The sequence below is a fragment of the Apium graveolens genome, chromosome 8, assembly GCF_009905375.1.
Source record: "Apium graveolens cultivar Ventura chromosome 8, ASM990537v1, whole genome shotgun sequence".
In the NCBI taxonomy this organism is placed as follows: domain Eukaryota; kingdom Viridiplantae; phylum Streptophyta; class Magnoliopsida; order Apiales; family Apiaceae; genus Apium; species Apium graveolens.
Genome location: NC_133654.1, coordinates 261,166,805 through 261,182,329, shown reverse-complemented (window position 1 = coordinate 261,182,329; position 15,525 = coordinate 261,166,805). Strand labels below are relative to the sequence as shown.

Genomic DNA, 15,525 nt, shown 5'->3' with positions numbered 1-15,525 from the left:
ATGCAACAAATGTTATGACTTATAAATTATATTTATAATCAGTAATCGAACTTAACTAAGTGACTGTTACATCGCCTGGTAAAATTATTAAACAAAGTAAAATTGAGATATCAAATATATTTCAATAATGCTAATAATATTTAATGTATAATAGTCTAACGTTCTTATTTAATAAAATATATCTATTCATTATAATTTATAATGTTAGTTGAATATTTGAATTGAAGTATGTAAAAGCCTCGAATTCGAGTTATTGATCAGTATGTATAAATATAATTATGTAAATATCATATCTTATACTTTATTAGCCTAAAACAATTAATGTTATTTGATCGTTAAGTATATAAAACAGTCACTTGAGCTGAGAAGTTGTATTATTACATGAAGAAACTAAAATATCAATTAAGAAAGTTAATATTAAGAGTTGGGATAAGTATATATTTTTTTACAAAATAATTTTATTTTATTTTTATACTAAATTTTAAAAAAAATATATTAAATCTCGTAAATATACGAAAAATGTGCAAATTAGTTTGTAAATTTAATCTCACTAGATAATTGGAAGACAAATAAACTAGCATACACATATTTATATTTTAGAAAAATAATCGAACTCGAGTTCAAGTCAAGTCGAGTTCAAATTCGAGTTTATTGAGTCGAGTTCGAGTCGAGCTCAAAAATCTTGGCTGGACTCGAGGTTTTAATCGAGCCTAAAAATATATTTGAACTCAAACTCGATAACAATTTCGATTCGAGTTGAGCCTATTTTATCGAGTCGAGTTCGAGTCGGCTCGGTTCGAATTACACCCCTAGCCAGATGGGCCGGAAGAATTTCAGAAAATATCTAGTCCGGAAGAATTTCAGAAAATATCTAGTTCAAGTCAATTTATTTAACTACTCAATGTACCATAAATTGAAATTTTAATGTGGCGCTTTCAATTCGTCAATCAAGTGAGAAGACTTTGAATAGAGACCCAAAAATAATTTAGTTGCAAGTCTTTCTTTTTTCATATATATTACTACATGTATGTAGAATCATTTCGGCCATAGTCAAGAAATGGTTTCAGTATATACTCAAGTAAAGAAATTGGTCTTGTTACTTATCACTCTCCTCTCCATCCTTTCTTTATTTCATTATGAAATTTTGTCATCTCAACCGATTTATCCAGTAGGACGCAAGCTTGATTTCGGCAACCCAAGTAATGTTGCCCCCCTCTGTACAACTAACAATCTAACATTATTAAATACTTTATTCATTATTAAATTATCAATTACATGCTTGTAGATCATATGCTTATCTATATATTATAAATTGCTAGATAACCCTTTCCTAAATTTTGGTATCCATATTTTGATTCGGATATGATTTTTAACTTTAATTTGACCCATTGGACTATCCATTTTTAGGTTTGGTATCCATATTAAGTTTATAAAAGATCCATGATCCATGTACTTATTATGACCCATTTTAATTATAGAAACTTTGCAATACAATTTTAAATATGAATTGTGTTAGTTATGGTAAGTTTTCAATACAAATTTGAAGTAATGTTTAAATTTTAATAGACCTATTTATAGAAATAATCTCATAAATTATATAACATAAAAATAACATATGTAACGAAAGTAAATCTTAAATAAATTTATCATAATATGTAGATTCAATACACTTATTATATAGATAATTTAATCTTTCATAATTATATTATTCAATTTGAATTATAAATTTATTTATTTATTTTATTAAATAATTTTTGAGATCCCCGTATGCTTAGCACGGGCTATAAACTAGTATATGTTAAAAGAAATTATAAATATTTTTTTGCAATTTGCAGGGCGGAGCGCTATTGAGGTTGGGGGAAGTGGTTCTGGGAGAGGTCCTGGTGCTGGTCCGGAACCACCCGCCGGATAAAATTTTTGTGTATATGTAAATTCCGCGCTAGATATATGTATATATTGTTCTCAAGTAAAAGAACAAAATTCGGTGTTTGATTTAAATAAATTCGTGTCATTGTGAAATAAAATTGCTATGTACAATAATCTCAAATAGTACAGGAATAAATTATATGCACTGTATGTTTGGTTTCTTAAGCAAAATATATTATAATAATAGCAATACGGGCGAGATCTCGTCAGTCTTCTCCTCATAATTTGATTAATTTCATATGCCAAATCACCATCATTACTAGTTCATTTTTTTAACAAATATGACTTATAACCTTACAAACAAATGAGTATTTATTCTAATAAATTATGGGATGGTACTAGTTCATTAATCACTCGGTCGAGGTAATTTTCTTCATGCAAATAAAGTGTTTCATGAGCACAATGTGATCTCTTCTTTTGGTTTAATTATCTTAGGATCGCATACAACTTCTGGCTGAGCTAAAAAATTTGTTTCATTAAAGTTAAAAAGAAAATTAAAAAAGAACAAATAAGGCTACTTTAAATAAAAGATAAAAGACGACTGGATCAACTTTCACTAGGTTTTGCAATCACTACAAAATCAGTTTTATATGAAACAATATTAGTCAGTACAAAATCAGAGATTTTCTCATAATTTTCTCATGTAGTTAGCCAATCAGAGATTTTCTTTATATAAGTTGAGTCTACCGTATCATATAGTTAGCCAATCATAGATTTTCTCATAATTTTCAGCCAATCAGAAGCCACCATTACAATTTCGACCAATAAGAATTCACGAAATTCTTTCATTTCTCAAAGACTTGACCATGATGTTAACCACCTTGAGTTAGCCTTAAATCACTCTAATTTTAAAACATTTCCGTTTTGACTTTTAAACATTATTTACAAATTTAACAAAATCATGTTCTTTTTAAACTTTTTACCATTACCAACAAATCTCTAATTTAAAAATCTACAATTTCGGATTTTACTAACAAATCTATAATTTATAAATCAACTATTTCGGATTTCACCAATTTTTTAGATCTCTATATTTAATGAGATAGATTAAAATCATATTTCCGGAATAAACAAGTATTTATAATTTATTAATTATAATAATATAAAAATGTGACATTCTAAGTTCCTTTAATGTAATAGTGTGATATTCAGTTGTTTTTAACCAAACACAAACAAAGAATTCAAAATTGATGGCATAAATCACGCACATGATTTACTTAATCTTTATATTTGACTGTATCATTTCATATAGTTAACGAGTTAGCTATGATTATGGCATAATATGCATTAGCTTAAATCATGCATGTATAAATAATCACGCGCATTATATTTTCAATCTCCAAATTTGACTGTATCTTTTCCTTGATTTAAAGTGTTAGGCATAACTAGCTCTATAGCCCGTGCAATGCACGGGCATGCTCTAAATTGGACGAATTATATTATTTTAGTTATTTTTGTTGATAATATTTCATGTTTTCCCTCCTCCTACTGATGATGGATTTATTTGTGTATATGAGTAGATTTTTATTGTGATGACATTGGTGCAATAGTGTTTATCTACAATTGACGTAGAGACTTTCTCATGTAGTTAGCCAATCAGAGATTTTCTCATAATTTTCAGCCAATGAGAAGCCACCATTTCAATTTATCTACACCATGTAGTTAGCCAATCAGAGATTTTCTCATAATTTTCAGCCAATGAGAAGCCACCATTTCAATTTTGACCAATCAAAATTCACAAAATTATTTCCTTTTTCACAGACTTAACCATGATGTTAACCACCTTGAGGTAGCCTTAAATTACTTTAATTAATGTTTATACTTTTTATCATTAATTCAAATTCAAATTCAAAAACATTTCCTTTTTGACTTTTAAACATTACTTACAAATTTAACATAATCATTTCCTTTTTGAACTTTTTGCCATTACGAACAAATCTCTCATTTACAAATTTACTATTTTACAGTTTCGGATTTTCTCATTACTAACAAATCTATAATTTATAAATCAACTATAATTATATACATGTATAAATAATTATGGCATAATATGCATTAACTTAAATCATGCATGTTTAGAATAATTTGAGTTAGCTATGATTATGACATAATATACATTAGCTTAAATTATGCATGTCTGGAATAATGTGAGACATGATTTATTCAATCTCTGGATTTGACTTTATTTTTTCATTTATTTAAAGTGTTAGATTTTCCTGTATCCTTGCGTATAATTAATGTTGACAACTAATTTATATTTGTAAATAAATAATTCTTCACAATAATCAACTCAAATTAATTTGATATTTGAGAGATTTTTTATTTCTGACCACTTACACCAGATTTATGAAATCTTATGATATTTGACATTAAACAAATACAACCAATCAGAAATAAATATTATCTTCAAAAATATATTAATTGCACAATCTACTCAACGTAATTTATGCATATAATCAATGTTGACCACTATATTTTTCCTATATAAAGAGCTTTACACATATTTTGAACTCACATTAAAAAAATTCCTCTCAATAACAAACACTTTCGCTTACATCTGCATAATGCAAGGTTCTCGCTTCAGTCGTATTGCTTCTTTGACAACAGATAAGACAAGTTGGAGAATCAAAGTACGCTTGACTAGGATGTGGCCTGGATTCAACGGCACAACGGGTGACTTCAAAGGCTTGAATCTCATATTCCTCGATGATGACGTAAGTACTGATTCCCACATATCGTGCACATAACTCATTAAAATATAATATATCCATATGTCATACACCAGTTTAATTAAATGTGTCTGACACATGCAGAAAATCCACATTCATGCTTATGCTGGTCCGGAATTTTGTAACGGTCAAGATGCGGAACCTACAGAAGGACATCTTTACTCGGTTTCCAATTTTACTGTTGCGGAATCTAGGTTCAACCATTCCCCTGTTAGTAATAAAAAGTGTATATTTGTCCAAAAATATACAAAGATGGAGCGGATAACAAAAGAGGATGAGATGATTCCCCGTCACAAGTTTGAATTAGTATCTCTTGGATGTTTGCACACACGAGTCGGTGAATCGAGAATTCTTACAGGTATTTTTTTAGTAAATAAATTATCTAAGTTCCATTTTAAAGAAAGATAATTAAATATCCCATCTTTCTCCAAAGCAGATGTTATTGGCGTTTTTGAGGGTCCAGGTACAAATTCTTCGCGCCACACCCAAAAAGGAATAATGAATATCTTCATGTTTGACATTGTTGACGGCAGGTAAATATAAGATGAGATACGATTTCTAACATGAAAATTTTTTTACTTATGATTTTTGGTTAATTTTTAAATTTTTAGCTTGCGAGCTAGGGTCACGGTGTGGGACAAACTTGCAGACCAATTACGTGCTGATGTAGAAAGTCTACAAGGTGATGCTCATATAATAATTATTACCGGCTGCAAAATTACAACCTACAACAGTAAGAAACATGCATCTACATTCATATTTATCATTAGATAAATATTAACAACTTATCAACAACGATTCTAATTTTTTATCTTTTGTATATTTTTAAAAAGGTATGATGCAAATCAGTTCATATGGATGTTCGAAATACTATATAGATTTAGACTATGAAGCTGTACATGATCTACGTCGAAATTTTCACTCACACACGACGCAATTGATGAATCTGAATTTATTGGAGTTAAATTTGAAGAAACCATTAAATCATATAAAGTGGGAGAAATTAGCAATTTACGGATGAAAAATATGGATGAGGTTGGAAACAAAACCTTCATACATAATTTTTTTGCACGTATAACTATGTAATAATAGTTCATATTCATATTGATTACAGATGGAAGTAATGTGTTTTTCTAAGATTGAAAAAATTGATGATTCTATGAAATGGTGGTATTACGGCTGTGACATTTGTTCGGCCGAATTGGAGGTGGTGGATGACTTTTATCGGTGTACTGGTGAATGCAAACATATTATCTCATATCCTGATAAAAGGTACTATTTGTCTGAATCTCACTGTCCACTGTACAACATTTTTCAATTTCATAATTTCTAAAATTGGTTAATGTGCCATTCCAGGTTCCATGTTACAAGTTATGTTAGTGACTCCACTGGAACCATTCAGGTTATATTCTTTGATCGCGAGATCCGAAGGTTGACATCAAAAAATGTCAACAATATTCAAACAGTTAAGTATAATGTAAAACTTAAATGTATACAATTATATTATTGGTAAACACACATCACACATGGACTTCTTCAATCTGATTTGTTTGTCAGGACAGTTCATCAAATGAGTACCCAGAGTTACTAAAGGAGTTGGAGGGAAAACAACTATCAGTGACCATTTGTTTAAACAAGAACAATTTATTGGACGGTCATTCAATATTTTTTGCCTCTGATGTTGCTGAATGTGGTGAAGCAGCAAATGCAGACTGTCCAGTTAAAACAAATACAGAGAATATTCATGATCTTAGTTACATGGATGTAAGGATTTTTTTCCTAATTCATTAATTTTTGGTTTTTTTTAATGTTGATACAATGCATGTTGATTTATCTGTGAATATTTAGGGGTCTGGCTCCACAAAATATGAATTAACAGAGAAAGAGGAAACTTCTTCGACTAATTCTAATCCAACAAAGATGACACCAGATTCCGTCAAGTCCACAAATAAAAGATTTAGACCATCACCCAGTCATGTGGTCCTTGACGACGATGTCGTTTTTGATTTGAAAGGTCACTCCGAAAAAATTCACAAGGTAAATAAATTATCACATATTGTTCATTAAGTATATTTGGTATTCCAATCTGCTAATTCTGCTTTATCTTAATTTCAGCAAGGTTAAAAGGACACGAATGGGCAAGGAAGATCTCCTAGCATAAAGAGTTCATCATTTTAAAATAGTAGAATAGGAGGATTTTCATTATAATTAATTTGTTTCATTACATTTCATATATGATAATGATTTGAGTTGGATTCCTTATTTATAATATTGATTCAAGTTTTGCTTGCTTTACTTTTTCTACCAATTGTTTTTATAATAAATTTAAATAAAATATTATTTAAATTTTCTACGCTCCATTCCTAAGATTCATTCCTAAATTACGTTTTTAAAATTATAGCAACTTAGTATCTTCATGATTGATAATGTCATAAATCACGCACATGATTTACTTAATATTAATATTAACTAAATCTTTTCATACAATTTCTGTCTTAGCTATAATTATAGCATAATACACATTAACTTAAATCTTGCACAAAATTTAAGCAGGAAGATTTGTTTTATTTCCAACCAATCACAAACAAAAAATTCAAATTTAGTCTTAATAATCACGCGCATGATTTATTCAATATTCAGATTTGATTGTATCTTTTCGTTTATTATATTTATTAGGTATAATTACTGACATATGTATGATTAACGTAAATCTTGCGATTAATTAATGTCGATATAGTTGTCAAATTTGACTATATATTTTTGTGTGAATTAATGTGTTAGCTATATTTTCTGACAACTTTATACGACTAAAGTAAATCTTACGTGTAATTAATACTGACAACTCACCATAATCAACTCACATTAGTTACAAAATTTTAGTGTGGTTTACAAATCTATAATTTGGGGTTTTCTCATCAGTAACAAATCTCATAGGTTATAAATCAATAAATTATGTGTCAAAAATATAGCTAACACATGTACACGACCCTGATATATGGGACGATGGCTAAAACCCATCATATTAGAACAGTTAATTCAGATCATCTAGGCATGTTATCAGATTCAGCATTTCAAAATTAACTATCATTTTCAGTAAAAATGACTTATCTTAAGTCATATAAATTCAAATAACAAAACGTAGATTCTGAAATGAAATAGATTTAAAAATGAATCATGTGATAAATGGGACAATGGTTAAATCATTCCACATTAGAGAAGTTAATTAAGATTATGTATGAAGGTTAGCGGACTCAGCATTTCAAGATTCTAAACACCTTTTGATAAAAAAGACTTATCTCCAGTAATATAAATTCAACTTAACACTCTGTTTAAAGGCTTGGCTCTTTATACAACCAGTTATTCTAATGATATATAGAACATGACAGAGTAATATCAGTAATTACTTTAATTAATGTTTATACTTTTTATCATTAATTAATGTTTAATTAATGTTTATACTTTTTATCATTAATTTCAAATTCAAATTCAAAAACATTTCCATTTTGACTGTTAAACATTACTTACAAATTTAACATAATTATTTCCTTTTTGAACTTTTTGCCATTACGAACAAATCTCTCATTTACAAATTTAGTATTTACAATTTTGGATTTTCTCATTACTAACAAATCTATAATTTATAAATCAACTATAATTATATACATGTATAAATAATTATGGCATAATATGCATTAGCTTAAATCATGCATGTTTAGAATAATTTGAGTTAGCTATGATTATGACATATTATACATTAGCTTAAATCATGCATGTTTGGAATAATGTGAGACATGATTTATTCAATCTCTGGATTTGTCTTTATTTTTCATTTATTTAAAGTGTTAGATTTTCCTGTATCCTTGCGTATAATTAATGTTGACAACTAATTTATATTTGTAAATAAATAATTCTTCACCATAATCAACTCAAATCAATTTGATATTTGAGACATTTTTAATTTCTGACCACTTACACATGATTTATGTAATCTTATGATATTTGACATTAAACAAATACAGCCAATCAGAAATAAATATTATCTTCAAAAATATATTAATTGCACAATCTACTCAACGTAATTTATGCATATAATCAATGTTGACCACTATATTTTTCCTATATAAAGAGCTTTACACATATTTTGAACTCACATGAAAAAAATTCCCACAACTGCAGACTCATTTCCGCCTTAATTTTGCACGATATAATCTTTTATCACCATATTAATTATTAAATTTCATTTTGTATCTTCCAATAGTCCTCTTTTGCTTAAATCTTGTTTATTTCTAATGTTTTATCTTTTTACTCTTCAACCATGAATGTATTTGTCACTTAACTCTAATCCTTCATGACACATTAGTACTGAAGCTGCTTTAGGTATTAACTTCTATATTTAAATTATAATTTTTATATATACTAAACGTAATGTGTATTCAAATTCATCCCAATGACCTAATTTATGTTCGTGTTTATTAATTTGTTAGGTTTGTTGATATATATATATATATATATATATATATATATATATATATATATATAGCTGCATCTTTACAATGCATATTGTGCTTTCAAGCTGTTTGATGAATAACCCATTTACGTACTTATAGATTATGCCAAAAAATTTGCTTATTTAGGATACTACAAATTTAGTTAAGCATTCTAAGGACATTTTAATATCAGGCATCTTGCACTTATGGATACCTCCAATTCTCAACAAGGCAATGCATCCACGGAAGAAAAACGAAAAAGAGGTATGATCATGTTTTTGCACTTTTTAAATCCAGAATTTGACATTTTTGTATTGTGTTGGATCATATGAAGACCAAAAAAAATTGATGTAATTGGATCTTCAAACACTTCAGTGAATGGAACGATTTCAGGTTTTGAAACTTTTTTGTCTTCTCATCTTTGTCGATTGGATGCACACGTAAATGCACACATCGATAAGTACCATTACTTTATGCTAAGATCCTACTATATTTTCCATTACTTTTAGGACAATATGCTCCACAACCATTTGTAAACACATTATTGCCGGTTTACAATAGTTTAAAACCAACACCATACAATCATCATTTCACAATTCCAGTGACTCCAAATAATATGGCTTCTATTCTTAACAGAGGTAAGTATATAAAATGTTTTTACAAACCAATGTTCTCTTAATTATTTATACTAATTATTTATTAAATATTTAGCAGAAAGAACTCCGTTGACCCTCGCAAGTACTAATATCAGTGTTCAGCGACCAAGACTGCAAGAAGGTAATATTTAAGAGATTTCACTTTCTCAAGATGTGAGATGTTTGATTAGTATAACATTCATACTCATAATTTAATAAATATTCATTTTATTTCTACTGTGAGCTGAAAGTGAATTATTTATAAACTTTAATCTCAATATATTGGGTTTCTTTTCCAACTTATTCGAACAATTTAGCCCACATCTATCTGCAGAATTAGGCTTGAACATTCATAACAGTGTATCACCGACATTATACAACCATCATTATAGAATAACGCAAACTTCCAATAATTTTTCATCCTGCCCTATCAGAGGTACTTCTATGTCCCAGTGATGTGATATTTAATCTCTATTTGTTATTTATACAAATCATTTTGTGGTGTTAGCAGAAAGAAGGCCGCTGATCAACATCACTAGAAATATTATTGGTGACCAACCAAAAACTCAACGAGGTAATATTCTAGGAGTTCTCCTAAAGAAAGAATTGTTAAATCTGTTTTTTTTTATTTTTTATATTCATTATTGATTATATATTTTTGGCGTATCTATGTAATGTCGTCAAACTCTATCAAAATCTTAAAATACATCAGGCCATCCTAGAAAGGTGTCTGCCAACACAACACTTGACAAAGAGAATCATTTCCCAGGTATCACAAAACTATTTTCTTAGTTTCGAAATAGATTGATAAGTAAAATATTAATACTTGGACTAAATAGAAAAATTGACAATAAAAAACAAATTAACAACTTTCCATTGCATTTCAGGAAATAATACTAGAGAAACTTCTGTACTAACGTCACAAAACTTCTGTACTAACGTCACCTCCTCAAAATAATACTAGAGAAACTTCTAACCACCATTCACGAAAAGTGACTTTTCTCCCTGTAGAAAAATTTAAAGGACAAACCGTAAATTTTGTAAGTTAATAGACTTAATAATATTTCCAATGAGTTATAAAAAAGGTACAGCAAAATATTACAATATAACAGTTTATTCTGTGAACTTAGGTTATAACACATTCTGAATTTTCTGAAAATGACAAGGCTACACTAAGAATAACCAAAACTCCATGTAGAAAAATCAAAACTGCGAGCCGTCAGTTTCGAAACAAACTAGACTTCATTATTTTTCAAATATCTAGGGAACAACTGTTATATCCTTCTACATTTTAGCAGATTATTCTACAAGGTTGGGCTTTTAACAGATTCAGCATTTGGTGAAACAGTACACTTCACTAAAAATGACTTATCTTCCCGTATAATTTTAGAATAATAAACTAATTATTAATTTTGTTCAAAACTAGACTTAATTATCTTTCTAATAATATATGAATCGATGAATATATCCTTCTAAATTAGAGCAGTTAATTTAGATCACGCAGGAAGGTTAGCAAATTCAGCATTTCAAAATTCTGACCACCCTTCACAAAAAATGACTTTTCTCCCTGTAGAAATATTCAAATAACAAACCGTTAATTTTTTTAGTTAATAGACTTAATTATCTTTTTACTGATGTATAAAATAGGTGTAGCACAATTTTATGATGTAGCAGTTTATTCTTCAAACTTAGGTCATAACAGATTCTGCATTTTCTGAAAATGAAAAGCCTACACTAAAAATAACAAAAACTCCCTGAATAAAAATCGAAATTGCGAGTCAAAAGTTTTATAAGAAACTAGACTTTATTATCTTTCTACTGACATATAGAGCAACTGATAATTACATCTGTAATTAGCAGCAGATTGACAATTATGTTATATGTTCCTGCATCATTTATTTCATTTTTCTTAACATGGTTTTATTTCTGCAGAACTTGAAAAGATTTTTAATTCCATTGGAAAATCTTTACGGAGTTATCCAGACATGCCTTTGCCACCTTCTCAGTTTTTTAGTGGATTTTCAAACACTCTTATTGCCGAGGAAAGGAGTTACGATATTGAAGCGGTGAAAGAAGAACATCAAAACCTGCACTCAAATCTAAATGCAGATCAAGCAATAGTATATGATGCTATTATTGATTCTGTTTACAATAAGAAAGGACATGTGTTCTTCGTCTACGGTAGTGGAGGCTGTGGTAAAATATTTCTTTGGCGTACAATTATTGCTAGACTGAGGTCAGAAAGGAAAATTGTACTGCCTGTTGCGGGATCTGGGATTGCAGCTGTTCTATTACCAGGAGGCCGAACAGCACATTCAAGGTTTAAGATTCCGCTGGACATAGATGAACAATCAAGTTGTGGATTGAAAAATGGAACTGATATAGCCGAGTTGATACAAAATACGGATCTCATTATATGGGATGAGGCTCCCATGCAAAAAAGGTATGCATTTGAAGCGGTAGATCGAGCTTTAAGGGATATAATGGGTTATGTCTCATCAGAAAATCGTCAGAAGCCGTTTGGTGGTATCACCGTAGTCTTTGGTGGTGACTTTAGACAGATCTTGCCTGTTGTGGAGAAAGGTAATAGACAAGACATCGTAAGTATATGCATTAACAGGTCTTACATATGGGATGAAATTATGCTCTTCACTTTAAAGCAGAATATGAGACTACATAGAGGTAACTCTGATGCCATTAATAATGCTATTGATGAATTTAGTAAATGGGTACTGGATATTGGTGATGGTAGACTTTCTTTTGTTGATGAAAACGACCCGAATAAAGATCCTGAAGTTTTCATTCCTGAACAGTTCTTAATTCCTCACACCAAGGATCCAATAACAGATATTGTTGACTTCGTCTATCCTGATGTTGAATACAGTTTTAAAGATCATCAATATCTCAGAGACAGAGCTATTCTTGCTCCCACTAACAAACTGGTAGACGAAATTAATGCTCATATGTTGGATCGAATACCTGGTGAGGAACATGTATATCTTAGTGTTGATAGCATTGACGAAGGTCCTATTGACGAGCATAGTTTAAATTCAGCTTTTCCTGTGGAGTTTTTGAATTCAATCGACATGTCTGGAATGCCTAAGCATGAGCTTAAGTTAAAAGTTGGTGTTGTAGTCATGTTAACCAGAAATATAAATCAGGTTCTAGGTTTGTGCAATGGTACACGGATGGTTATAAAGAAATTATTCAAGTGGACAGTAGAATGTGAGATAATTACAGGAAGTCATGCAGGAGCTATGCATATTATTCCGAGGTTTACCACAACATCAAATGAAAGCAACTCTAAGTGGTCTTTCATATTTAAGAGGAGACAGCTGCCGTTGCAAGTTTGTTTTGCAATGACGATTAATAAAAGTCAAGGTCAGTCTTTGGAAAAGGTTGGTGTGTATCTTCCCAGTCCTACTTTCTGTCATGGTCAGCTTTATGTTGCTCTCTCACGTGTCACTTCACCGGCTGGTCTTCATATCCTCTTAGGCGACGGAACTACTGAAAATAAATATAGTACAAAAAATATTGTGTACGAGGAAGTTTTCTACAATTTACCCAAGATGTAGTATTTTAATGTCATTATCTAAAATATCAAACCCACTCTTTTTTAGAAGATGAAACCCAAATTTAATCGTGATCATTAGTTTTTCAATTTTTTAATGTGATATTTTGTCTAAAATTTATTTCACTTAATCATGTAAAGAGTTTCATAATTTATCTTCCAAAAGTAGATGGATTAAAATAAGAAGTATGTCATCCTTGCAATTTTAAATATCATCTAATGTCTAATTTTATTTTACTTCACTATCATCTAATGAGTTTATTAATGTTTTTTCACGTCAATTATTAGAACTAACTTTTTTTTACGTAATTACAATAAAAAAATATTATAAAAAAACCCTCGGGGCCTCGGTGCGAAGCACGGGCTACATACTAGTTCTAATAAATTATGGGGTGGTACTAGTTCATTAATCACTCGGTGGAGGTAATTTTCTTCATGCAAATAAAGTGTTTTATGAGCACAATGTGATCTCTTCTTTTGGTTTAATTGTCTTAGGATCGCATACAACTTCTGGCTGAGCTAAAAAATTTGTTTCATTAAAGTTAAAAAGAAAATTAAAAAAGAACAATAAGGCTACTTTAAATAAAAGATAAAAGACGTCTGGATCAACTTTCACTAGGTTTTGCAATCACTACAAAATCAGTTTTATATGAAACAATATTAGTCAGTACAAAATCAGAATTATATGAAACAATATTAGAATTAAGAGATTTTCCAAAAATACCCTATTTTTTAAAAGATATTTTGAAAATACGACTTCTTGTGAAACAATTTCCAAAATTACATTTTTTTAAAATTTTATTTTTAAAAATAGAGTTTGCAATAACCTGAAATACAACTTTTATTTTTTTCAAAGTTGATTTTAAAATTGTTTCCGTTGCAAACTTGAAACGTAATTATTACAACCTTAAAATCAAGGGGCCTCTAATTCCATGTTGGTTCCTTTTTCTACAAGTATTTCCATGGTAGGCCATGGTGATCATATACAGAATATAAATCCATGGTAGACTTACCATTTTGAACAAGAATTAATGGCAACGGTGGCTGCATCTATTGTAGTGATCAACATTCTCTTGTTGCTAATCAGTCTTCACTTCATACTTTCTCCATCATCTTCATCTGCTGATGCTAAATATTCTGGGCCAGGTAAATAATTCTCGTGGTTGTTATGGATTTGTTATCATAGAAGGATTCTCTTATTATAACTAGTTCCATTCTGCAAAATAATAACAAATCCTTCTATGATGCTAGTTGTAATTTTAATAAAATCTTTAAGTTGGTATGTAACATTCTACACTACTTAATTTTTACTTATCAAATAACAGACTGGTCTCACAATTATACAGATTGGTTGCAATTTGGAAGTATGAAGCCTGGGGGACTAAAGACTGGGGGATCAGTTCGCGGAAGTGATTCTCCAAAGAGTCCGCATGGTCGGAAGTAGGAGATATGTATTGGCAGAATCCAAATAAAAGTATCTTGTTCATCTGGCTAAGTATTTAGGTGGAACTCTCTTATGTATGTGGAACTGGAAGTTGATCATATACAGTGCTATCTTTTCGTAATAAGCATTTTAATCATCACAAAAAAACTGGGGGATGTGCAAAAGCATCTAAATTAACATTGGAGGATGAGAGTTTCTAATTCCTATATGCATGACATTCTTCTGTTTATCTAATTTTGTTCGAGTTAATTATTCGAAACGTCCACATTCCCCCACATTTATCTTAAAGATTTAAATGGCCAGTGTTTAGAGACTCAGAGTCGATTTAAAGATTAGTCAAATTACTTTGGATTCCGGAAATCAGCATGCGCCGTCCAGAGTGGTAATTTGTATCAACCAGCGGAGATGATGAAATGTCATCATGAGTTGATTGAAATAGAGAAAACATGAAGAGAAGACCGATGACTGTAAATAAAGAAGACCATCTTTTGATCTTATCACTTAGCAATATTTTATACAATCCTTGTATACCAGAGAATAGCATATTTATAGTAATTAACTTTCATCCATGATGCATTCATATATATATATAGACAGACATGATCAATCTTAAGGAACAAGAAATAAGGAACCGAGAGGTTCCGCCACTTTTAGGGCCGTTCATCTTTTGCAATTTAGTAGAAATTGTGTATGAAGCTAATAGGCGAATAGTTGAATATTTCATGTGTTTCAT

At 29.9% G+C, this 15,525-nt stretch overlaps 1 protein-coding gene and 3 long non-coding RNA genes across 4 annotated transcripts; all 4 read left to right on the top strand.

Moving 5' to 3' along the window:
• The first annotated feature begins 920 nt into the window (after positions 1-920).
• On the top strand, positions 921-2,147 carry LOC141678636 (uncharacterized). Its single transcript, XR_012557829.1, has 2 exons — positions 921-1,199; positions 1,836-2,147. It is a non-coding gene; the product is annotated as an uncharacterized LOC141678636 (long non-coding RNA).
• A 4,075-nt stretch (positions 2,148-6,222) lies between these two features.
• LOC141676922 (uncharacterized) lies at positions 6,223-6,871 on the top strand. Its single transcript, XR_012557229.1, has 3 exons — positions 6,223-6,419; positions 6,504-6,692; positions 6,771-6,871. It is a non-coding gene; the product is annotated as an uncharacterized LOC141676922 (long non-coding RNA).
• Positions 6,872-9,348: 2,477 nt separating this feature from the next.
• On the top strand, positions 9,349-13,352 carry LOC141680801 (uncharacterized). Its single transcript, XM_074486920.1, has 3 exons — positions 9,349-9,406; positions 9,652-9,780; positions 11,710-13,352. Exons 1-3 carry the CDS (start codon positions 9,349-9,351, stop codon positions 13,350-13,352), a joined length of 1,830 nt encoding a protein of 609 aa, XP_074343021.1.
• Positions 13,353-14,288: 936 nt separating this feature from the next.
• On the top strand, positions 14,289-14,969 carry LOC141676479 (uncharacterized). Its single transcript, XR_012557034.1, has 2 exons — positions 14,289-14,494; positions 14,695-14,969. It is a non-coding gene; the product is annotated as an uncharacterized LOC141676479 (long non-coding RNA).
• Positions 14,970-15,525: the final 556 nt, after the last annotated feature.